The sequence below is a fragment of the Heloderma suspectum genome, chromosome 15 (assembly GCF_057233095.1).
Source record: "Heloderma suspectum isolate Gila_16-S chromosome 15, 16-S_ref, whole genome shotgun sequence".
In the NCBI taxonomy this organism is placed as follows: Eukaryota; Metazoa; Chordata; class Lepidosauria; order Squamata; family Helodermatidae; genus Heloderma; species Heloderma suspectum.
In genome coordinates this window covers 1,177,182-1,198,279 of record NC_139472.1, presented here as the reverse complement: position 1 = coordinate 1,198,279, position 21,098 = coordinate 1,177,182, and the positions used below count along the sequence as shown (strand labels likewise).

The following is a 21,098-nucleotide window of genomic DNA, read 5'->3' as shown; positions in this document are numbered from 1 at the left end:
TAGTTCTCCAGCAGGTGGTAGTCCCTTATGTCCATGATAGCACCTCCTCCTGGTGGACGATGGGAAGCCTGACTCCACCAATGAGCAGGGCACCTCTGCCCTCCACAATTGATCCTGTCTTTTGGGGAGACTAGGGCTTCCTTGGAGCTCCATTTCCAGGCTTCTTTACCTTAAATTTTCCTCCCACTCAACCCCCGGGCTTCCTTCAGGTCCTGGGACTCTGTGTCCCACCCCCTGAGCCAGGATGAAGCTGCCAAACTTGGAATGAGGTGCTTGTGTCAGATCAATCCACCCTGCAGTGATGGGATTGAACAAGCCGGAAAAGGTGCCTGCGGGCTGGTTCTCTAGCAGTATCAGCAGTACTCCCTCCTTCTCCCAGGGCCAGACAGCAGCCTCCTCAGTGGAACCAGATGCCAGGACTGTCCCCTTGTGCCAGAGGCACCATCAGTCCAGAACCAAGTGGATCCTCATGGGGCAAGCGCAAGAGGTTTTTCCTTCCTCCAGCGACCCTTCCACTAGTTCCTCCGGGGAATCATCTCATGATCTTGTCAGGGCGTCCAGGTGACTAGAAGCCCGCAGTCTCTGGATTTGCCTCTTCCCCCTCCTACTCCTGTAATTCCTAAGGGTATGCAGTAGCAAGCAGAAAGGCCTGCAACCAACATCGTGGTCCATAGACGAGGAGCTGGGAAGTTTGCACTCTAGACTAGTCAGTTCTCCCTTCGCTGGCTCCAAGATCTTTGGAGCTCCGCCTAGATAGAAGCAGTCCTGGTCAAGACAAAGGAGGAGAAAGCCACTGTTCCACACCAAAGCCTGAGCTGCCACTCTCCTTTCAAACTCCTAAGTCAGTGTAGAAACCCAGAGGGAACAAAGATTCAGCGAGTGGATGGAACTGCCCCAGGCCTTCCCATGGAGAGGGTTCTTATCCGTAGCCAACTCATTCTAGTTGCCCTCATCCTCCAAAGTGAGGGAAAGGTATCCAGCCATCACAACCCCCCCTCCTGTCGACAGATATTACAGAACTGGCACAGCTACCAGCCATGCTGGGGTCATGCCCATAAGAGGCAGCATGGCTCACACAGTGTGTTGGACCTCTCCTGAGGCAGCCCCTGCCGTTCCAAACCTCAGCAGGTGGCACTGCAGAAACGTGTGCTCTTGAATCTTCACTTGCAGAAGAGCCAAGGAGGGTTGGCTCGGGGCATATCTGTCTGGAAGAGGGACCATCAGAGCAGATGCCTGCCTCCCTTGGGAATGGCAGTCCATGGTGGAAGGGAGTGGATGCAGTGCAGAGAATCTGGTGGCAGCCTGAGGCATGCATGTGTGGCAACAAACCCGGAGTTCTTTTGCTAGCTTCCTTGGCCTTCCAGAGCAAACTCGGAAGGGCACGTCTTCTCAGTCACATTGGGCAGTCAGCAGAAAGCATACACAAATGGACAGGGAGGGCTGCGCTTGGCACTTCGGCACAGGGGAGCCAGCAAGAGTCTGACCTGGCCAGGACCTCGCCTGGGTCTCCCACACAGGGAGCCTGTAGCTGGGGAGGACAGTTCAGCAGTGCACTAGCCAGGCTAAACTGTCAGTCGGGTGGAGTCGAAGCTGCTACTTTCTGCCAAAAGGCAAATGTTGACTTGCCATAAATTCCAGCTCTCAGCCTGACTGTCCAGCTGAGTGTTTTGTGGTAGGCTGCGCTCATGTGGAAGAGGACACAGGAGCCCACAGTGAGGTTCCTGCACCTACTTGGCAGTGGTCGTGTGGGGCTGGGCCTAGTTCCCTGTTGTTTTGTGCCAGGCTCAGCCTTGTGGGGCAGGGGATTCCCCTGTCCAGGGTGCTGTAGTAGTAGGAGGTGGCATCTCAGATGTAAGAGACTGCTGTCTGGCTCATGAAAGCTGGAGTTGACAGCCAGACGAAAACACCGATTTTCAAATGGCTGGCCTTGATTCCTGTACCTACTGCTCATGTGTAGCTCCTTGTGCATCCTCCTGTAGCATCCAGCTTCGAAAGGATTGATTGACGTGGCCCCTGTGTTCTCTCTTGTCAGCTTTTGTCCTCTTCCCCTTATATTTGAGGTGATTCGCTGAAAAGAGGCCATTTTGCTCAGCCTTGCTCCCAGTGATCACTCTAGTCCGTGCTGTTATTGCTGTTGGGCTTGGGAAGTCTAAAGGTAGCTAGATGTGCCACTGAGGGCCACACCACTCCCCCTGTGGGCCAACGGAAGGGATGCGTCTTGACCACACAGGAGGCCAGGGTAGGATAGATTGCAGCTTCAAGGATGCACATGGCATCATGACATAGGGTGGCCTCAGCCTGGTTGCTGTGGAGTGTGCCATGATTTGCCCCAAAGTGGAACTGGGCAAAAGCTTTCAGGGAGCTTCGTAGTGATGATGGCATGGAGATGGAGACGGCAGTTATCTCTGAAGCAGGGCTGTTCGTGGCATGCTGTGCTCTCCGTTGTCTCGCCCAGCACCCTGAATATCTTCACCAGTCTGCCAGCATTCTATGTAACAAGAATTAGGGAACTCCATGCCAGAGCACCTGCTTTCCATGGAGAAGGTCCTGGGCCCGATTCCTGGCATCTCCAGGCCAGGCTGGGAAAGAACCCTGCCCGGAATCCTGGAGAGAGCTGCTGCCAGTCAGTGTCGACAGGACTGGGCTAGATGGACCAGGGTCTGACTCAGTCTAGGTCTGCTTCCCCTGTTCCCATGAATTGGGGTTTGGGGCTTGGGTATCTGAAGCCTGGCATGTTCCCCTTCCAGTCCCTTTCTTCTACAATGCTGCATTGGGAGCATCACTTTAGTATCTCTCTGCGTCTCTTGAAGCTGGCCAGGCAGCCTGCACGTGTGCTTGTGGACCGAAGGAACGTTTGGGTAGTTGGGAAGCAGCTGGGCCAGACATGGATCTCTCAGAAAAGGGGAGAAAATGGAAGACGCTTTGGACTGCAAAGTTCCATATTCATCCCACCCCACCTCATCCAGCAGTTGGTGGCCAAGATTGCTCTTCCACCCCTCTGTTTTTGCCACCAAATTTATAAGGTGGTTCTGTAGGGGGGACTGCGTGGGAATCTGCCCTTGCAGCCTTCACAATCCCATCTGTGGCACTTCTAGATATCCCGAGGTTTTCACAGTTCGCATCTTGTTTGGCCTTGCGGTAGATCTGTGAGGAAAATGCTGTTCTGTGATGGGAAACGGAGGCTGAAGCAGGGGAAAAGCTTGCCCCAGGCTTTCTCCAACCTGGTGCCTTTCGGATACGTAGGACTACGACCCCCAGAATCCCCCTGCCAGCATGGCCTGGCTGGGAATTGCAGCCCAGCACATCTAGAGGGCAGCTTAGGGAAGGCTGACCGAGTATGTTCCTGGCTGTGGCTGCCCAGGTCCACCACACTGGGCGTTGCCTGCTTAGACCACCTTAGGGTCCTGTGAGCCTCAGGGAACTTGAGGATGATTTTAACTTTAAACCTGGTCTGCTGTGTATCCTTGTTTCTTTGCATGGGTTGGAAATCTAGATCAGGAACTACCAGCAAGTCTGTTCTTCTAGGTGATCAGTCTGGCTGTCATTCTCTGTTGAAGTGCTAGGGAAGCTTCTCTTTCCCTTCTGCTTTCCCTGAGCTCGTGGTCTGGTTCTCTTATCTTTATGGAGACTGGGAGAGCATTGACAAAACCCCAGCAAGGATTTGATGTTTTATGTATGCACTGAGCAGCTTGTCTTGGGTCAGCGCAGGGGTGTAGGACCTTGGGTCTGTGGCCAAATCTGGCCTACCTGGAATCTCTGGCCCTCCAGGGTTCCCCAGATGGCCATACCTCCTTCTCTTGGCCTCACCCCATTCTCCCGACCACCCATCATTTGGTGGTTTCTTGGCTTTTCTGTAATTTTTTCTCCATTCCAAAAGGTTGGAATGCCTCTCCTAAAGCTTAGTTTACAAGCAGCAAGAGCTTTAAGTTAAAATATTGTGGCATTTTTGGTATTAGCCCCACCCCTTTTGCTTTTGGTCCCACTCTTTTTGCCTTAAATCCCGCCCACCACTGGAATGCAGCTCCCGAGAGCTTCTCTGAAATGGAACCCAGGCTGCAAGAGGTTCTGCACCCCTGGGTTGGGGAAGGGCCCCAGGAAGGATAGAACAACTAGTTAGGACAACAGACATTTTTCATAGTCATTTTTGCTGAAACTTTACTCAGTTTTTTTAATAACTTCACATTGTTGCTCCTCAGAGAAAATATAATTTTAGAAAGCACCAGACTGTTGCGTGGTGGTGACTCAGGCCAGGGAAGAGTCCTCAATGCCAGCTCGAGGGCAGCTGGCTAGGAAGAGAGTGGCAAGGGGGTCTTCGGTTGCATGCTGGATCCCCTCCCCCTCCCTCCCTTCCTCCCGTGGTTGACCTGTCAGCTTTTCCATTGGCTTTCTTTCTATTTCCTGCTGCTTTCTTGCTTCGTTGTTGAAGGGAGGATTCAGACCCATCCAGGTAACGTTAACTACTGGTTCTGCATGGCCTAACTGTCTCTTGATCTCACCCCATTAATGGCTGGATGTTTTAATGCCTGACACACCATCCTGCACATTGAATTTGTTGAGAGTCTTCCATGCTGGGGATGCTGCCACACAGCACTGGCACTCCCTGGCCACACTGGGTTTGGGGATAAATAATTTAGAACCAAAGAGGGGTTGCCACCTTTTAAAACCAAATAAAGAACCAACGAGCTTCCTCAGAATTTAATAAGGTCAATGAAGGTAAGTGTGGATTTGGCCCTAGTTGTACCCTGCTTCTGAATTTTAACGCAGTCATTTCATTGACGTGGCAGCCCCTTTATAAAAGTGGCCTTCTGCAGCCCATCTCAGAAAACCCCTTCCTGTCTGTCCCCCTTACTTTCAGAGCAGGACTCTCTAGGCACAAAGACAGTTAAGCAGTCCTAGCTGAACTATTCCCCTTTCACCCCTTCATATTGCTCTGGGGAAATGGACCTTGTAAGCCAGAAGACCTCATTGAAAGAGGGCCATCTAGTTGTGGATCAGGTGCATGGTGAGACCTCCTGAGGCCAAAAGGACCACCACTACTGCTGCCATAACATACTGCTCTGTTAGGAAATGACTTGTTAAACCATTGGGCTTGTTGCTTCCCTCCTCCAGTTTTTTCAGAGGCCTCAGATACAGCCTCCCAGAGCTACAATCCAGAACAGCAGCCCTTCCATCCGTCCTGGTGCGCAAACGCCAACAGCCGTCTATCAAACCAATCCGCACATCATGATGGTGAATCATCTCCCTATGCCGTATGCAATGCCTCAGGGCCCCCAGTACTGTATACCACAGGTAAGGTTACAGCACCCTTAGAAAGTCCCCCCTCAGAGCATTGGGGGAGAGGAGAAGGCTGGGGGGGGGGGGGCAGTGGATGAGGGCAGCTGGCTAGGGAGAAGGTGGCTTGTGTGCTGGGCTCCTTTTTAACTTGACTGGTGACAGAGATTATGATGTATCTGCAGTTGCCCGTGAGCTGTGACCACAGCCTGCCCTCTTGTGACTCACTCGAACAGTTACAAAGGCAGATAAATCTCTGATGCCTGCACACTTCTGGCTCTCCTTGAGATTCCAGAAACAGAGGTTTTAACCCTTGGCTGGAAGGGGGAGAGGATAGGGCTGGGAGTAATCCCAGCAGCTTGCAGCCTCGGCTCCTAGAAATGTGGTGGAACATCCAATATATTTTTATTTCACTTATTACATTTCCACTTGATCCTTCCTCCAAGGTGCTCAAGGTGGCATTACACTCCTTCCTTTTTATCCTCACAACAACTCTGTGAGAAAAGTGGCTGATCACGTTCCCAAGCCTTGGTTTTGGCTCCCACTGCTGCTTCTTTTCCCTCCCCACTGTCTTTGGGGCAGGAGTATTCTGGACCATATCAATGATGGCCTTAGTCTTGGCTGCCATGATGTTGCAAGGCTGCTACTGGACAATGCGGAGCTTGCGAGCGGGTCAGCATTTGCCATCTGGCCATAACTTGGCCGTTGGAAGGGCAGAGAGGCTGCCCCCCTCCTTCCTCTCAGCAGTCCTAATTTCCCCAGGTGACAACAGATGCATTAAGCCTGTCCTTAAGAGGGTGATAGAGGCTTCTTCTTGGAACTGCTTTCCTTGCTAACAAAGCGCACTGGAGTTTTCTCGGCCAGCTGCATGCTCTCAATTCCGCGTACCATTTCTTCCACAGTATCGTCACAGTGGCCCTCCTTACGTTGGGCCCCCACAACAATACCCTGTTCAGCCACCAGGGCCTGGCCCGTTTTACCCAGGACCGGGGCCTGGAGAATTCCCCAACGCCTACGGTGAGAAGTGGGTTTTTTGAGTGGATGGATAGCTGTGGGATGTGTTGTTTCATGAAACCTGCTTGCCTTGCGGACTGACCTCTGCCCAACCTTGAAGCATGATGGGTTTTCTAAATTTATATCCCACACTTTCAACGCGAAGGTGGTTTTGCCTATTGGGTGGTATAGAAATGTAAATGATATTATTATTAACAACAACAGTGTTCCCAGGGTGGCTTACATGAAAATAAATATATAATAGAGCACAACTGAAACAACAGTTGAAAACCTGGGGCCTGTATAATTTGTGAATTGAGGAGATGTTCGTATCCTTGTTTTGCATAATTAGTTCCACCGCATCTACTACTTTGCCTGTTTTTGCTCCTCTTAAGTGTCATGGAAGGGGAGCAAAGAGTTCTGTCATGGCCCTGATGTCCTGCCTCCAACTGCCAGAGATTTTGTTCAGCCCCATCTTTGCATGTCCAGCCTTGGGGAGAGGGCGTGGGATATTTATCCAGCCACCCAGTCTAAATTGGGTGAAACGATGTGCCTTGTGTGCTCTGCCACAGCCAGGTGAGCCTGAGAATTTTTCCTCCCCCCACCCTGCAGGAACACCTTTCTATCCAAGTCAGCCTGTGTACCAGTCAGCACCCATCATTGTGCCTACGCAGCAACAGCAGCCCCTCCCACCAGCCAAGCGTGAGAAGAAAACGGTAAGAGAGTTGCGTGGCGATGAGGTGAGCTCTGCATGTTGAAGAGGGAGACTGAAAACTAGGGAGAGCCCCCTCCCAGGAAGCTGTGCTATTGGCTGCGCTCAGACAGGTTCTCTGTTCAACAAGATTTGAAGCAGGGGTGTTGAACTTCTTTCAGCCCGAGGGCCAAAATCAATTTCAGAGAAGCTTTCAGGGGCTGTATTCCAGTGGTGGGCGGGGCCAAAGGTATAAGGAGGCCGGTATAAAAATACAGAAAATACCAGCATATCGTAGCTGAAAGCTCTTCCTGCCAGTCACTGAGCCTTCGGAGAGGCATTTCAACCTTTTAGAATGGGGGAAAAACTGCACAAAAGCCAGGAAACCACCAGGCAATTGGTGTTTGGGGGAAAGTGGGCAGAGCCAGGGGAAGGGTGTGTGGCCTTCTGGGGAACCTCGCCCTGAGGTTGCCTGGCCCTGAATGAAAGCATAACCAATTACATATGACATGTGGTGATACCTTGGTGGGCATAACCTTGCAAAGTTTTGTAGAGAACAGGACACGTCTCTTGCAGGAATTGGGCCCTGGAATATGCAGGGTACTTAGATCATATGCTGCTGTGGCCGGAAGTGAAGCACTGGAGAAATTGCCTACTGTGTGTGGGACCAGCTACCTGCATATATCACAGCATTAGGCTGAGTCTAGAGGGGCATAGTCCAGACTGAAGCCAAGCATGTCAGCCCCCTGTGGAGGTGATCTGAGCAGGGGGGTTTCAGTTGCTTTGTTCTGTTCTTTCCAGATCCGCATCCGGGATCCAAACCAAGGGGGCAAAGACATAACGGAAGAAATTATGTCCGGTGGAGGGAGCAGGAACCCCACGCCCCCCACAGTCAGGCCCACGTCGACGCCCACACCTCCCCAGGTAACCGTGTGGAGGCTCTTGCTGGCATGGAGCTTGTGCCTGCGCCTCCGCTGTGGCCCCTGTGAATCTTTGCATTCTGATGGCCTTGTCCTTGTTCTTCCTCATATTCATTAGCTGCTCATTCACGTCAAGGGAAATCTAGCCATCATTGAAGCGCTTGTGGCCAGAGAAGTGTGGGCTGCATTACAGCCAGTGTTTTGGTCCTGTTTAGTTCCATAGTTTTGTGACTCTGTGTCAAGCAGGGATGTGGCCTGCCAGATGTTGTTGGAGTACAGCGCTCTTCATCCTGTGTCATTGGCTGTGCTGGCTAGGGCTGATGGCAGTTGCAGTCCAGGAATACCTGGTGTGCCACATGTGCCCCGTCCCTGGTGCAGACGTTTGGAAAAATTTCAGACAGTGCTTTTATGGCTGACACTGGCCCCTTCTCCAGGGCGGTCCAGGCTTCAAATACAAGTGCTGATTGTGCAATGTGTACTACCGCTGACTATGATTTAGAAGGACTTCTTCTATGCCTGTGGGAGAAAGCTGCTCCGTGGGCATGCCCGAGGGAGAAAGTGTAGCATGTTCTGCCTTGATAATTTTATTCATTTATTTAAGAGATTTGCATCCTGTCTTTCTTGTCCTTTCTTACATCCTGATTCATGGAGGACAAGGCAGTCAATGGCTACTAGTCTATATAATACCTCCAGTATCAGAGGCAATAGCCCTCTGAATGCCAGGGGCTTGGGAACACGAGTTGGAGGCAGCTGTCCTTATTTAAAACTTTAAATCCAAAAGGCGACTTACAGAAGGCTTCAAATAATAAAAAAACAATAAAGCCTTATGTGGAAAAAAAACAGCAAGCCATAAGCGGGCATAAATGCCATTGTTAGTTTTAAAAAATCATCGGGGAAACAGGATGATGTTAACCTGGTGCCTGAATGACCATAACAGTGGTGCCGTGCAAAATTCCCTAAGGAGTGAGGTCTAAAACTACAGTGCCACTACAGAAAAGACCCTCTCCAGTAGCCACCCACCTAACTGCTGATGAGAAGGGCCACAGAGGGTCTTTCCATTTGTTCCTCTGGTAGTTGTGTTGGTGGTTATGGAATATGTCACAGTTCCAGCTTGGTGAATGTGTTAATTTACTACTGCTACGACTTTTGTTTTTGGTTCTAATGAAGTGCTTTAAATGGCTTTCAGTTGAAGTCTGGTAACTTTTAAATTATTGGGGATTGAGGTAGGCATTTCCAGTTGTTGCCCAAACTCTTGAGGTGTGTTGTGTTACATGAACAGTGGATGTGTATTAAAAACTGTGCTGTGCTGTCCTCTCTAGCTGCTGTTAATAGTAATTGTCTTTCTCCTCCCGCCCCTTTCCTGCTGCCTTTTTCCTTGCTTGCTTCCTTGCTTCCTTCCTTCCCCATGTGCTTTTTTTTTACTGTATTTTATTTCTCCCTTTTTCTTCCTTTCTTTAAATATTTCTTTCCAATCTGACTCTTTTTCTTGCCCCCGCTCGCTTGTATTCCATGTTGCTAGCTTTTATGTTCGCACGCTCATTATCACCCTTTTTTGTACTTCAAATCCCAGCAGCTGTCCAGCCAGGTCCCAGAACACAGCCCTGTGGTGTACGGGACCGTGGAAAGCTCTCACCTTCCCGCCAGCAGCCCCATTGCTGTGACTAGCGACCAGAAGCAAGGTGGGTTGACTAGTCCTCCTGTGCTTGAGAGGTGTGCGCTCTCTCCCTTGTTCCCTAGTTCTCTGGGAGGAGCCTCTTAGCAGAGGAAGGAGATCCTGGCCTGGTTCACACATAATGCTAACCCATGGTATGGGTTGTTGAATTCTGGGTTGTCGTGAAGTGTAAATGTGGCTGTGCTACTGAACCAGGGTTTGTTGAGCAACCCAGAAAGAGAACCCATGGTCTGTTGTTGTGTTGCGAACTTGGTGGTTTAAACCATGGGTTGACATTGCATGTGAACCCAGAACCATGGGTGGTTTATGGGTTGTTTTGCCAGGCTACAGAAGAGGCAGGCAAGAGCAGTAAGAAAATAAACCAGCTACTCTACATGCCAGGACTGCAGTGCTGCAAAGGCATTTGAGATACAGGGAGGGAGCAAGTGAAGGAGGAGTAAACAAATAGGGATTGAGAAAACACCACAGTTTGTTCAATTGTCTGCCAGACAACTCCTGGGTAGGGCAACAAACCATGGGTTAAATAACCCATGCATTAGCATTATGTGCGAACCAAGCTGCTGAGTGGTGAATCAGTCTTGGATGGTGCCCCTTAGGCATTCCTGCAAAATGGGGATTTTTTCAGAAGCCATCGCTGAGGCAATGGCTTCTGAAGCACTTTATGCACTCAGAAACGAAATAAAGCAATCTATTTAGGACTGTTGATAGCCACCCTCAAAAAACAAACACACACAACTTCTGGCGCCGGCAATGACTTCTATAAAGTTTGGCCGAGACAGACTTGTACAAAAGGTGCTGTAAGTGACTTCTTGCAGAGAAATAGCATTTCAGTCTTCCAGATTGCCTCAGAAGAATTGTGCTGACTCTTAAATCAGATATCCTGTGAACTTCCCAGGTACAGCTCTTGAATACTCATAGAGTCCAAAGAATGACCCCTCCCCAGCACTTTTTCTGTCAAGCAGGAAGGAGTACAACATCCATTGCATACCAGGGGCTGGGCAGGAATCACAGCTGGATTTCTGCTGCAGCTTGCCTGCTGGCCACACAGACTGGGGATGAGGGAAGGGATTGCCTTGATATTGCTAGCAAAGGAATGCCTCCCTTATCTCTGGCCTCGCATCAAAGATTGGAGATAAGGAAGGGATTCCACTGGTAGGGCAGAAAACCCCAGGTAGGGCAGAAAACCCCAAAAACAATACTGCCACTGTTCTTTGGTGGTGGCAGGTGCAGCGGGGACTGGTGGGCCACCAGAAATGGTTCAGCAGACCACCTGTGGCCCATGGGCTGCTCTTTTTGCACTCCTGTTCTTAAGGAAAGAGAAGGCTTAGTTTGTCCCAGGCCTTCCATTACAGGAGGCATCAGCCTCTGTCCAGCTGTCTAGGTGTTTAGTCCACCCTTTCCTTTAGCTGCTGCTGCATTCTGAGAACCCCACTGGGATGTCCTGCATCTCTGTTCCCCATGCCCTGATCTGATAGATGCATATTTAAATGGCATTCATATTTAGAGTCCTTGGAAGTGGAACTTGTTCGTTCTCTCTCTCTCTCTCTCTCTCTCTCTCTCTCTCAACGAAAGCAAAGAAGCCCAGCCTTCCTCTCATACATCTGTTAGTAACTAAAAAAGGAACCTGCTTCTGCTGAGCTTCTCTGCCTGGAAGCGTCCTGGCCTAGTGACGAGGTGCGTGGCTTTTGACACGCCTGTCTTTACAGCGTTCAAGCCAAGCTGCAGACTTTGAATTCCAGCACAGACACGGGCAGAGATGTTATGGCACCGCCCCCTTTTGCATTGCAAAATGCTGAACGACAGTTCCCTTGACCCCCAGACAGCATGGCCATTGGCTGTGCTGGCTGGGAATGATGGGAGTTGTAGTCCAAAGGACCTGGAGGGCACCAGTTTGGAGAAGGCAGCAAGAGCACCAGGGGTGGGGGTGGGGCACCAGGCTAGCCGGCAAGCCTGGCCCCCTTCTGTGCCAGAGAAGGGCAGAATGCTTCTTGCTAATCCTGTTTCTCCTCCAGCAACTGCGCTGTTGAGACCAGGTGGTGAACACGTGATTCTGCAGGTTTCCCCAAGAATTCCTTGGGAAGAGGAGCAAATTCATGGCTCAAGGCAGGGATAGGGAACCTGGTGCTCTCCAGATATGTTTGGATGACAGCTCCCACATGCCCCAGCCAGCATGGTCAATGGTCTGGGATTATGGGGGTTGTAGTCCAAATCTTCTGGTTGCCTGCTACCCCTGGGTCACTAAAGCATGCCTAGGAGGAGCCTGCACAATCTGCTTTGAAGGGTCAAATGGCTTTTTTAACTCTTACCTTTTTCCTTTTCCTCAGAAGAGAAGCCTAAAGCAGATCCAGTATTAAAATCTCCTTCCCCTGCCCTCAGACCAGAGCTTATTGGAGAGAGAAAAGATCAAACGGGCCTGACAGCGGAGACCCCCACCTCCATGGAGACCGCCCCAGAGCTCCCTGCTTTGCCCTCCCCTGTTGCAGCCGTTGCTGCCCCTGCTCCTAGTAAATCACCGCTTGCGACAGACTTGGAGGACGGATGTGAACTTGCTTCCCTGAAACAGGACACCTCCCCTCTCCCAAGTGCTGTGCCCTACATGGAAATGTCGACCTGCCCGCCGACAGATGAGGCCAATGCAGATATATGCAGGGAGCCCCCTAGAATAGTCCCTAATGACCTACAAGTGACTGCTAGTACTAATCTAATTAATGAACTCAATGGAGTCAGCGAAAGGGTGACTGTGAGCGACAGCATCGTAGACCTTGATGAAGAGGAGGTGGTTGTGCCGTCGGCCGTGGCGTTGGAAAACCTGGAAGTCTCTCTGGCCGAGGCGGAAAGTGCGCTGCCTTCAGCTTCTGTTGCTCTTCCCACGGCTCCGTCTCCTCCGCCGTCTCCACCTCCAACACCTCCCAGCCCTCCCCTTTCTGCTGCTGCTGTTACCACTACCAGCCCTCTTCCTCCTCCATCTCCTCCTCTCCCACTACTTGGTGCCCTCCCTGCTCTTCAGGGGGATTTGGAAGGAGAGGAGGCCACAAGAACTACCCTCAGTGAAGACACCCAAGAAACGCTAGCGAAAGAAGAGGTGGAGGTGGACGGACAGCCAGAGGAGAATGAGGAGCCTCAGGGCTCAAATGCAGAGGAGGGCCCTGGCGCAGGTAAGCAGTTTCTGCACTCGTCGTGCTGATACCTTCCTTTCTCTCAGCCTCTCCAAGTAACCTGAGCCTGAGCAGTGTTCGGGGGAAATGTTACCAGCTGTCACAGCAGTGTGTGTGATCTCTCCTATTGCAGTTGGGGAAAGGAGCTAGAGGTGCGTGTTTCCAAGCAGCCAGACCTGGAAGGTGCTGTTCTTCTCAGCTGGCCAGATAGGAGAAAATGCCAAGTCTGTTGCAGAAGAAACAGCAAAGCATCTTGTGGCACCCTAAAGACTAACCATTTTATTCTGGCATGAGCTTTTGTGGACAGTGTCCACTTTATGAGATGCGTGGAATGCTAACCTGAAATTGACAGATACATATATACATGGTTGGGCAGGTGAGAGACAAACTGTTGTCAGAGGGAGTTGAAATGCAGAAAGTACAGACAGTGATAAGTATGGACAAAGCTATTTTTTAAATCACACTATGTATGTTAATCGACTCACGGTTGCAGTGATGTCTTTGTTATCACCCAGCAAAGTTTTGTGAATGGCAACTGTTAAGGTAACTATCACTGTCTGTACTTTTCTACATTTCAATTCCATTGTTTATATTGCCCCAGGATGTATTTATAAAACTGCCAATTTGAGGCTAACACTTAATGCATCTGAAAAGGTGGATAGTGTCCACAAAAGCTTCTACAAGAATAAATTTGTCTGTCTTTAAGGTGGCACAAGACCCTTCATGCTCAAAGAAGTGTAATTTTGGGATGGTAATCTTCCCAGCAAGCTTTCTGGTTTCTGTAGCACAATCTGTTGGAAAGAAGGCATCAGGATAATTTAGAATGGGGGTAGGGAACCTGGTGCCTTCCAGATATTTTGTGCTACAATTCCCATCAGCCCCAGCCAGCATGGCCGATGATCAGGGATTATGGGACTTGTAGTCCAAAGTGTGTGGAGGGCACACAGGGGTTGTCTGCCCCTGACTAGAGAAAGAGCTGTGTTGGGTGACTGGTAGACTTTGGAAATGCCAGGTGTAGTAATATTTCTTCCTCGGCCCGGTCTTCTCTTTTAAATACGAATTTATTGCTTATTTGTCAGAGGAAGAAACACCTTGTTTTCTGGCTCCAAATATTTTCTATTCTGCTATTTTTATCCTGCCTTTTAGGGATAAGCTGTTTACCTTAGCGATTTGTTTTTGTTTTTAAAGCAAAGCAGACATGAGCATTGCTTGCAAATAATCCTGACTGCAGTGTTTATTTGTCAACCATCCTATGTCCTAAAAGTTTCAGTGTTTTTCTGAGGAATGTCTCTGGCATTTGGATTGTATTTCTTATCAGAGAGATCATCTCTTCTGTTTGAGTTCCTTTTCTTTCCTACTGTTTTCTTCTCTTGCAGCAAAAACAAAGAGTCTTGTGGCACTTTAAAGACACCCCCTCTCTTTTTTTCCTTTCCCCCCCTTTTTTGCGTTTTCTGTAGCTGCACCATTTTGTCTAAAGACGTTTTTGGGAAGTTTGTGGCTTGTGAGGATTTAGTGGGGAGGTCAGGCAGCAAAGGCATTTGTGGCGGTGGTGGGAGCAAGACAACAGGGGCCTGGAAAAGCCACTTGGTCCTGTCTTGGCATCCGTCTGATTCCACATGACTTCCACCAATACCTCATGGGAGTTGGAAGCTGCCAATCCATGCCTCTGGGTACCTGCGTCTGATTTTATGGCATGTTTTGAGACTTGGCCGTTTCACGAACACGTCTTTTAATTTTCTCAGTGGTTAAACAGAAGAGAGCTTGAGAAACCTTGAGATGCCACTTTAAGCTGCTTTCTTCAGCATGCATAGTTCAGAGGCTGCTTTTTATGCATGGTGTGTCCCACAAATGGTTTATGGACTAAGGAATTTTGCCTGCTTTAGCTCTGCTCTCAGGCGCATGGTTAAAAGAGCCCTACAGTGCAAGATCTGTATGTTCCCTCCCCCACCCCCACCCAGTTTAAACCATTTACTTGAGATGAACTAGACTTTGTCCGTGCCACTCCATCCAGGCAAATGCCTTTGTGCCAGCTGATGGAGGGGGTGACACACTTGGTAGGCTGGATGCTTCCTCAGTTCCCCTTGCTGGGTGTTGAAAGGATCTGGGGAGGACATCCAGAGGCCGCCTCTGATCAGGACTCGCTAAAACAAGTGGTGTGAATGGGTCACTTTTATTCCCACTTCCCACGTAATGAACACTGCAGGAAGATGGTGGGAGGCAGTTGATTCCTCCGTCCATCTGTGTTTCATACAGAACCGGCCTTCCTTGAAGCACCTTCCTGCTGCTTGTGTTCTAGCAGAGTCTGGGAACAGCTGCCGAGACGGGAATCTCATTCCATTCAGTGCATGTTGCACCAGTGGAGAGAAGCAGGCAGAGCATACAGTGCTCTGTCAGGGGCGTGCTGAAACACCCCCCCCCCATTTTCACAATTTCAGGATGGCAGCAAACCCCAGAGGATGACTGAGCCCTTGTTGGCCACCACATGTGGCTACTGTGCTGCATTTGAGTTGCTGGGTCACAAGGGGGGATATGGTAGTGCTTTCCACATCCCTAACGGGTTGTCACTCAAAAGAGGGCCACACCCCGTTCTCTGTCATCCAAGGCTGTGGGACATGAAATAATGGGCTTAAGTTACAGGAAGGCAGATTGCAGTTGCAGATCAGGAAAAATGTCCTAACAGGCCAAGCAGTCAGATAATAGAACCATCTGCCTAGGGTGGTGGAGGGCTCTCCGTCTCTGGGGGGATTCAAGCAGAGACTGGACTGCTGTCTGTCAGGGTTGCTTTGAACTGGATTCCTGCACTGAGCAGGGGCCTGGGCTCGGCCTCAGTGGCCCCTTCCACCTCTAGGACTCTATAAAGTTGTGCAGGCTTGGTGTGAGCTCTGCAGAAGGAGGCAGCGTGGTTCCTACATTTGTATGGAGTGGGCATGGATGGGGCACAAAACCAGAAGGGCAAGAGAATTGAGAGGAATGTGAAAGCAAATATGAGAGGAGCTTTGTAGGCAGCCGAACCCAAGCAAAGCAGACAAAAGCACCGAGCAGGCTGGTTTTGGAGCAAACAGTCCACAGAACCTTTAGATCTAGGAGGCACATTCCCTCATGCTTGGCCTTCTGGGGGCTGCATGCCGATGGTGGATGGGTGGTGCAGCCTGGATGCTGCCAGTGGCTGGATAACTGAGGCAAGGCCCTCTTAATGGAACCAGCAGCCCAGTTCCTGCCTGTGGGATTTTGCTAGGTGTAGGTACTGGCGTAGCTGGGCAGGGTTATCCTCCAATACACAGTTTGCATTTCCTTCACAAATCGTACCGTGAGAGCAGGATTAGCCTGCAGCAAATCAGTGCCTGTTAGTATAAAAGTCTGTCAATGAATTTCACGCTGCAGAAATCAGTCCATTGATCCAGGTATGTTCGTGAAGCTTTTCCTCTCTGTCGAAGGTCCATCAGGGCTGCTGTTTGAGCATGGGGTTCTCTCCCTAGGCCTGTGCTGTTGGGTTGCAAAGGAGCAGCCATCTTGGTGTGGCTGTTGAGTCTCGTCCTGAAAGAGATGTTGACAGCGTGGGCGCACAGGACGTTTCTGGGCCCTTCTCAGGCTCTGGAACTGTGGAGCAGCAGTTGCCAGCATCTGAACACCATTTCTGCTACCTTGGCAGATAAGGCGCTCCCTCGTAAGGGTCTTCCTGGTCTGCCCCTGAGCAGACTCCGCTGTCTCCAGGCGATCTGGAAGCACGGGATCTGCTGCCACCACTGATAGTAGGGTATGAGCAGACAGTTCTCTCTCCTCTCCTCCCTCTCAAAGCCACTCCTGGTGTGAGGTGGCCACCCGGCCCCCTGGGTGGCCATGTGGGCAATGCTTGGACTTCCTCCAGCGGGTTTCCTTGAGCCCTGGCATGGCCTTATGTCAGAGTGTTCTTCCATTGCATCATGACATGGCAGCAGCGCCTCTGCTCTGTTCAAGCCTCAGGTGTCATCCATAGAATTTCCCTAAAGACCTTTCATGCCTGGTGTCTGGTCGTTGGTGGGCAATGAGTCTAGCGGGGAGAAAGGGGGCAGCGTGTGTTGCCAAGTCCCTTCCCTATAATTAAATGTAACTAAAGTTATAGGTGAATTTGGGGCCCTTTTCACCTGGAGTATGTGCAAAATGTGAATGTGCATCTCCTCCCCTCACAAGGGGGGGGGGGATTTTTTAAAATAGCAGTGATTGTTCGAAGACTGGCTCTTAATTGCTTCAGTGTTAGTTTGGCATCTATTTTGTTGGTAGGTAAGTTGAAGCCACAGCTGAGAAACATACACGTCGCTTTATTGTGCCTTCATTCTCTCTTTATTTGCTGACATATAAAGAAGAAGGCCACAAAGCCCCCCACCCCCCAGCTTGCTCCTGTTGAGTTTACATATTGTAATTAGAAGGGGTGGGGAGAGTTAGAGTTAGGTTAATTAATCCTAATATACTTTGCTGGGCAAAAGGGGCTGGTGCTTGCTTTTGCTATGTTCCAGCAAGTCCTCACTGTGTCCTATAGATCAGCATGGCCAGTGTTGGGAGTTGAAGTCCAAACCATCTGGAGATCTAAATTCTGCCCATGCCTGCTTTAGGTGGCACAGACTGTTTTATGAACTGGGAAAAATGACTTTCTGCCCAGGGTGGCCTCAGGAACAGAAGGGCTCCATTTTGCAGCAGCCTGTGGCGGGCGGGGAGGTAGTGGTACTACCCTTCCTGGGTAGTTTTCGACTGGTGCAACTCCAGACCCTTGCACTTGAGAGAAGCTCATCAGGCAAGGCAAGGCTTGGATGTTACGGGTTTCACCAACTAAAATGTCCCACTAATTCATGGTAGATAAGGCAATCAGTGGCTACTAGTCTTGATAGCTCTAGGCTACCTTCAGGATCAGAGACAGTAGTTCTCTGAATACCAGTTGTTGGGGAACCTGCACGAGAAGGTGCTGTTGCATTCATCTCCTGTTGTGGGCTTAGAATCATAGAATAGTAGGGCTGGAAGGGCAAGACTATTCTTCCTCCTCATAGGCATCTGGTTGACCACTGTGGCAAGCAGGATGTTAGACTATAGAGTCTTTTGGTCTGATCCGGCGTCAGGGCTCTTCTGGTGGTCTTACGAGATGTTGCATTGACTGGTCTCCTCCCCCTCCCCCTCTTTTATCTTGTGGAACAAACCCTACAATGTCACCCCACATTTCTTGTTGTGTTCTTGGGCTGTCTTGGCCAGGCTTTGTGCCCTTGCGCTTGATCTCCACTCTCTGTGTCAACCATCTCCTCCAAGCGAATTCTGTTAACAAAGCTGCTAACCCGTCAGCATATTTTAAGATGCTTGGAGCTTGGTCCGTTCTTCTCTCTTTGCCAACAGAAACAAAGGCGAGCAAAGGAGGGCTTGGGGTTGCAGTTCCTAGAGCCGTCTTTCCGCGCATGTACTGTTGATGTTCACCCATTTATCGCCCTCTGGCGTTAGAGTTATGGAACTGCATAGTCTGGCTGTGCTTAGACCTGGGTATGTCTGTGTGTGTGTATATGATGCAGTCACATTGTCAGGTCTGCTCTTATCCTAACTTCCTTATTCCTCCCTTGGCGAAGAAAAAGAGTCTAACATGCAGTTAAGCTGGATTGGCATCCTCCATGCCTGGGAAAATATGTCAGATTCTGAGCAGCTATCATCAAATGTTAGGATTTTTCCAGGTCTGGTTTCTACCCCATGTCTCGACTATTTCCTCTCGACACCTGTGTGTTCAAGATATTGGGGGTGGGTTGGTCCTTTTTCAGGTTGCAAACACACTGTAGTATCTTCAGCATTCCTTGACCACAGTCCACTGTTCTCAGTACAAGTTGGTTGTGCAAAAGTGATACTTACAGGATCTGAGCCCATAGTAGAGCTTGGCTGAACATAAGAGAACTCACTGAGACAGCTTTGATCCCCCACCCACCCCCAATTGATTTGCATTGTTTTGTGCCATGGAGGAGACAAGAGTGTCACATCCAACACTTGAGTGTGTTGTCAGACATTCAGAGAAACTTCACGGGGGCAGAAATGCTATTTCTTGTTCTCATGCTGTGATTGAATTGCCTATAATTCCTTCCTTCATGCAGATGGAAACACCAGCAGTGAGAAACATTCTTTTCTGCTTGTCTCAAGATAGCCTTTTACAAGGCTGGGGCAGTCTGCTCCCCCCCCCCCCCCGGTGTAGTCGGAAAGTTTATTGGAAAGGGAGACCACTCCTCAGACTGTCTTGTTACAAACCTGCTTTGGATTTGGCAAGTAACCTGCCCAAACTTGTTTTGTAGCCCAAACAGCTGTAACTGCACCAAAGATGTGGAAGAAACCAAAAGATCGGAGCCAGGCCGCCGAGGAGGGGGTGGAGGCCGAGCCCGAGGTAAGCGCCTGAGGGGGTGACCCTGCAAAAGCAGGAGCGGACAGCCACCCACTGTCATCTGTGTTGCAGGGTTCCAAAGGACGGTCTGGCCTTTCAAGTAAACACCCTTTAGTAGTCAGGAGAGCCCCAGGCTGGTTTTAGATCCACCGACCTTGAATGACTTCCCTTCCAGAGAAGGATTAGTTAATCTGCAGTATTCTTTCAGGTTGCAACCATGCTACTATTCCAGTGGAGCTTTTAATCAGTTCTGTCTGAGGCGTATTGATGGGATCAGTCCAAAAGCAAAATAATCTTCTAAGAGTAGTCGGACCATCCTAGGGATCTGTGGGATCTCACAGAGACAGAGTTGTGTGTACACCATCACTTAGAATCATAGAATAGAATCATAGAATAGTAGGGTTGGAAGGGGCCTATAAGGCCATTGAGTCCAACCCCCTGCTCAATGCAGGAATCCAAGTCAGAGCATCCCTGACAGATGGCTGTCCAGCCTCGTCTTGAACGCCTCCAGTGTGGGAGAGCCCACCACCTCCCTAGGGAACTGGTTCCATTGTCATATTGCTCCAACAGTCAGGAAGTTTCTCCTGATGTTCAGCCGGAATCTGGCTTCCTGTCACTTGAGCCCATGATTCTGTGTCCTGCACTCTGGGATGGTCTAGAAGAGATCCTGGCCTTCCTCTCTGGGACAACCTTTCAAGGACTTGCAGAGCGCTATCCTATCTCCCCTCAGTCTTCTCTTCTCAAGGCTAAACATGCCCAGTTCTTTCAGTCTCTCTTCATAGGGCTTTGTTTCCAGTCCCCTGATCATCTTTGTTGCCCTCCTCTGAACCCTCTCCAGTTTGTCTGCACTTCTTTGGAGACTGTTCTAAAGCTATAGAGGTTTCCGTATTCTATAACATGTCTTAATTCCACAAAGTCTTGTCTTACTGTGGTTCCCCTAGATAGAAGCTGTTGAGCTGAGTGATAGCTTTGTGTTCGGTTTGTGTGAGCCTTTGGAAGAGGCAGTGTTAATTCTGGCTTTGTTTGTGTTTCAGCCTAAAGCAGAAGAGGAACTTGGAGGTGACAGAATACTTGAATCTGAGCAAGAGGCCATGAGCCACGGGACTTGCCCTAGAAGGGACTCCCCCTCTGACCTTAAAATAGCAGCAGCTATGGAAGAAAATGGTGAGCAGGAAGGGGAGCCCGTTCGTAATGGTGCCGAGAATGTTTACGAGGGCGAAGGAGGTGACGGGAATTCAGGCTGCTCAGAGAGTCCCAGTGAAGCCCCAGCTGGCCAGTATAAACCAGGTAAATCCCACCATCATCTTCTCTCTTAGCCCCAGCCAGCGTCACATCCCCATGGCACAGGCTGATGCTGATCTGCTCCTCTAGTCAAGCTGCAGTTCTCATAGCAAAGGGTTGAGGGGAAACCGGAAGAGGTGTCTTTTTGAACAGGCTGCCCCTGAGAGAACACCTTCCTGTCGGAGGAATCCTGGCACGGGAATGGCTGGCAGATCTGTATTTGTGATTCGGCTCCTACGCTCCGACAGGGGATGCTTGGAGCTGGAATGGAGGCTGCCTCCAGAGTGTGAGGGCTGCTTCCCACGCTGCACATGCATCTCATTCTGTGGGTTTACCTGAGCTGGAAATGGATTTCCAAGTGTGTTTGCTTTGAGCAAAATAGCTGTATTAGTGTGGATGTCTAGAGCGGAGCAAACTTGTGAGAGGGAAGGCATTACTCGCCGGATGTGCTTTTGCTACTTGACTCTCTCTCCCACTTCAGCATCTGTCTCTCGATTGAGAGAGATAATTCTCCAGGGGGCTGGTCCAGGCAGGCATCTCCCAGGCCCCAGTTGGCAGCCGTTGCCACGGCCTCTTGATTCCATTTCCAGTCTTTAATTTTCCATGTGGTGCCAGAGCTCTTGTTTCCAGCGGGTAGAACTTGTGGCTCCAGATATTTACTCCCTTTGAAGAGCAATTAATTGATGATTCATTTATGAAATGGGCTCTTTGAAAGATGCAAGCATATAAATTCTTCACCAAATGCCTA

General features: G+C 50.1%; 1 protein-coding gene across 28 annotated transcripts in view; it reads left to right on the top strand.

The window, feature by feature from the left end:
- EIF4G3 (eukaryotic translation initiation factor 4 gamma 3) overlaps nt 1-21,098 on the top strand; it is an 88,188-nt gene that overhangs the window by 44,797 nt on the left and 22,293 nt on the right. For 21 of the 28 annotated variants that reach the window (XR_014786002.1, XM_084821602.1, XM_084821591.1 and 18 more), the window contains 8 exons: nt 5,110-5,289; nt 6,174-6,288; nt 6,877-6,980; nt 7,757-7,879; nt 9,446-9,554; nt 11,872-12,702; nt 18,984-19,072; nt 20,104-20,356. Coding sequence is in view for 27 of the 28 variants with exons in the window: in XM_084821602.1 (XP_084677728.1) it covers nt 5,110-5,289; nt 6,174-6,288; nt 6,877-6,980; nt 7,757-7,879; nt 9,446-9,554; nt 11,872-12,702; nt 18,984-19,072; nt 20,104-20,356 (1,804 nt within the window). In the remaining variant the exon portion in view is untranslated. Of the gene's footprint in view, nt 1-4,426; nt 4,448-5,109; nt 5,290-6,173; nt 6,289-6,876; nt 6,981-7,756; nt 7,880-9,445; nt 9,555-11,871; nt 12,703-18,983; nt 19,073-20,103; nt 20,357-21,098 lie in introns of all 28 variants that reach the window. The other 7 variants (XM_084821592.1, XM_084821590.1, XM_084821582.1 and 4 more) reach the window with 2 other exon arrangements.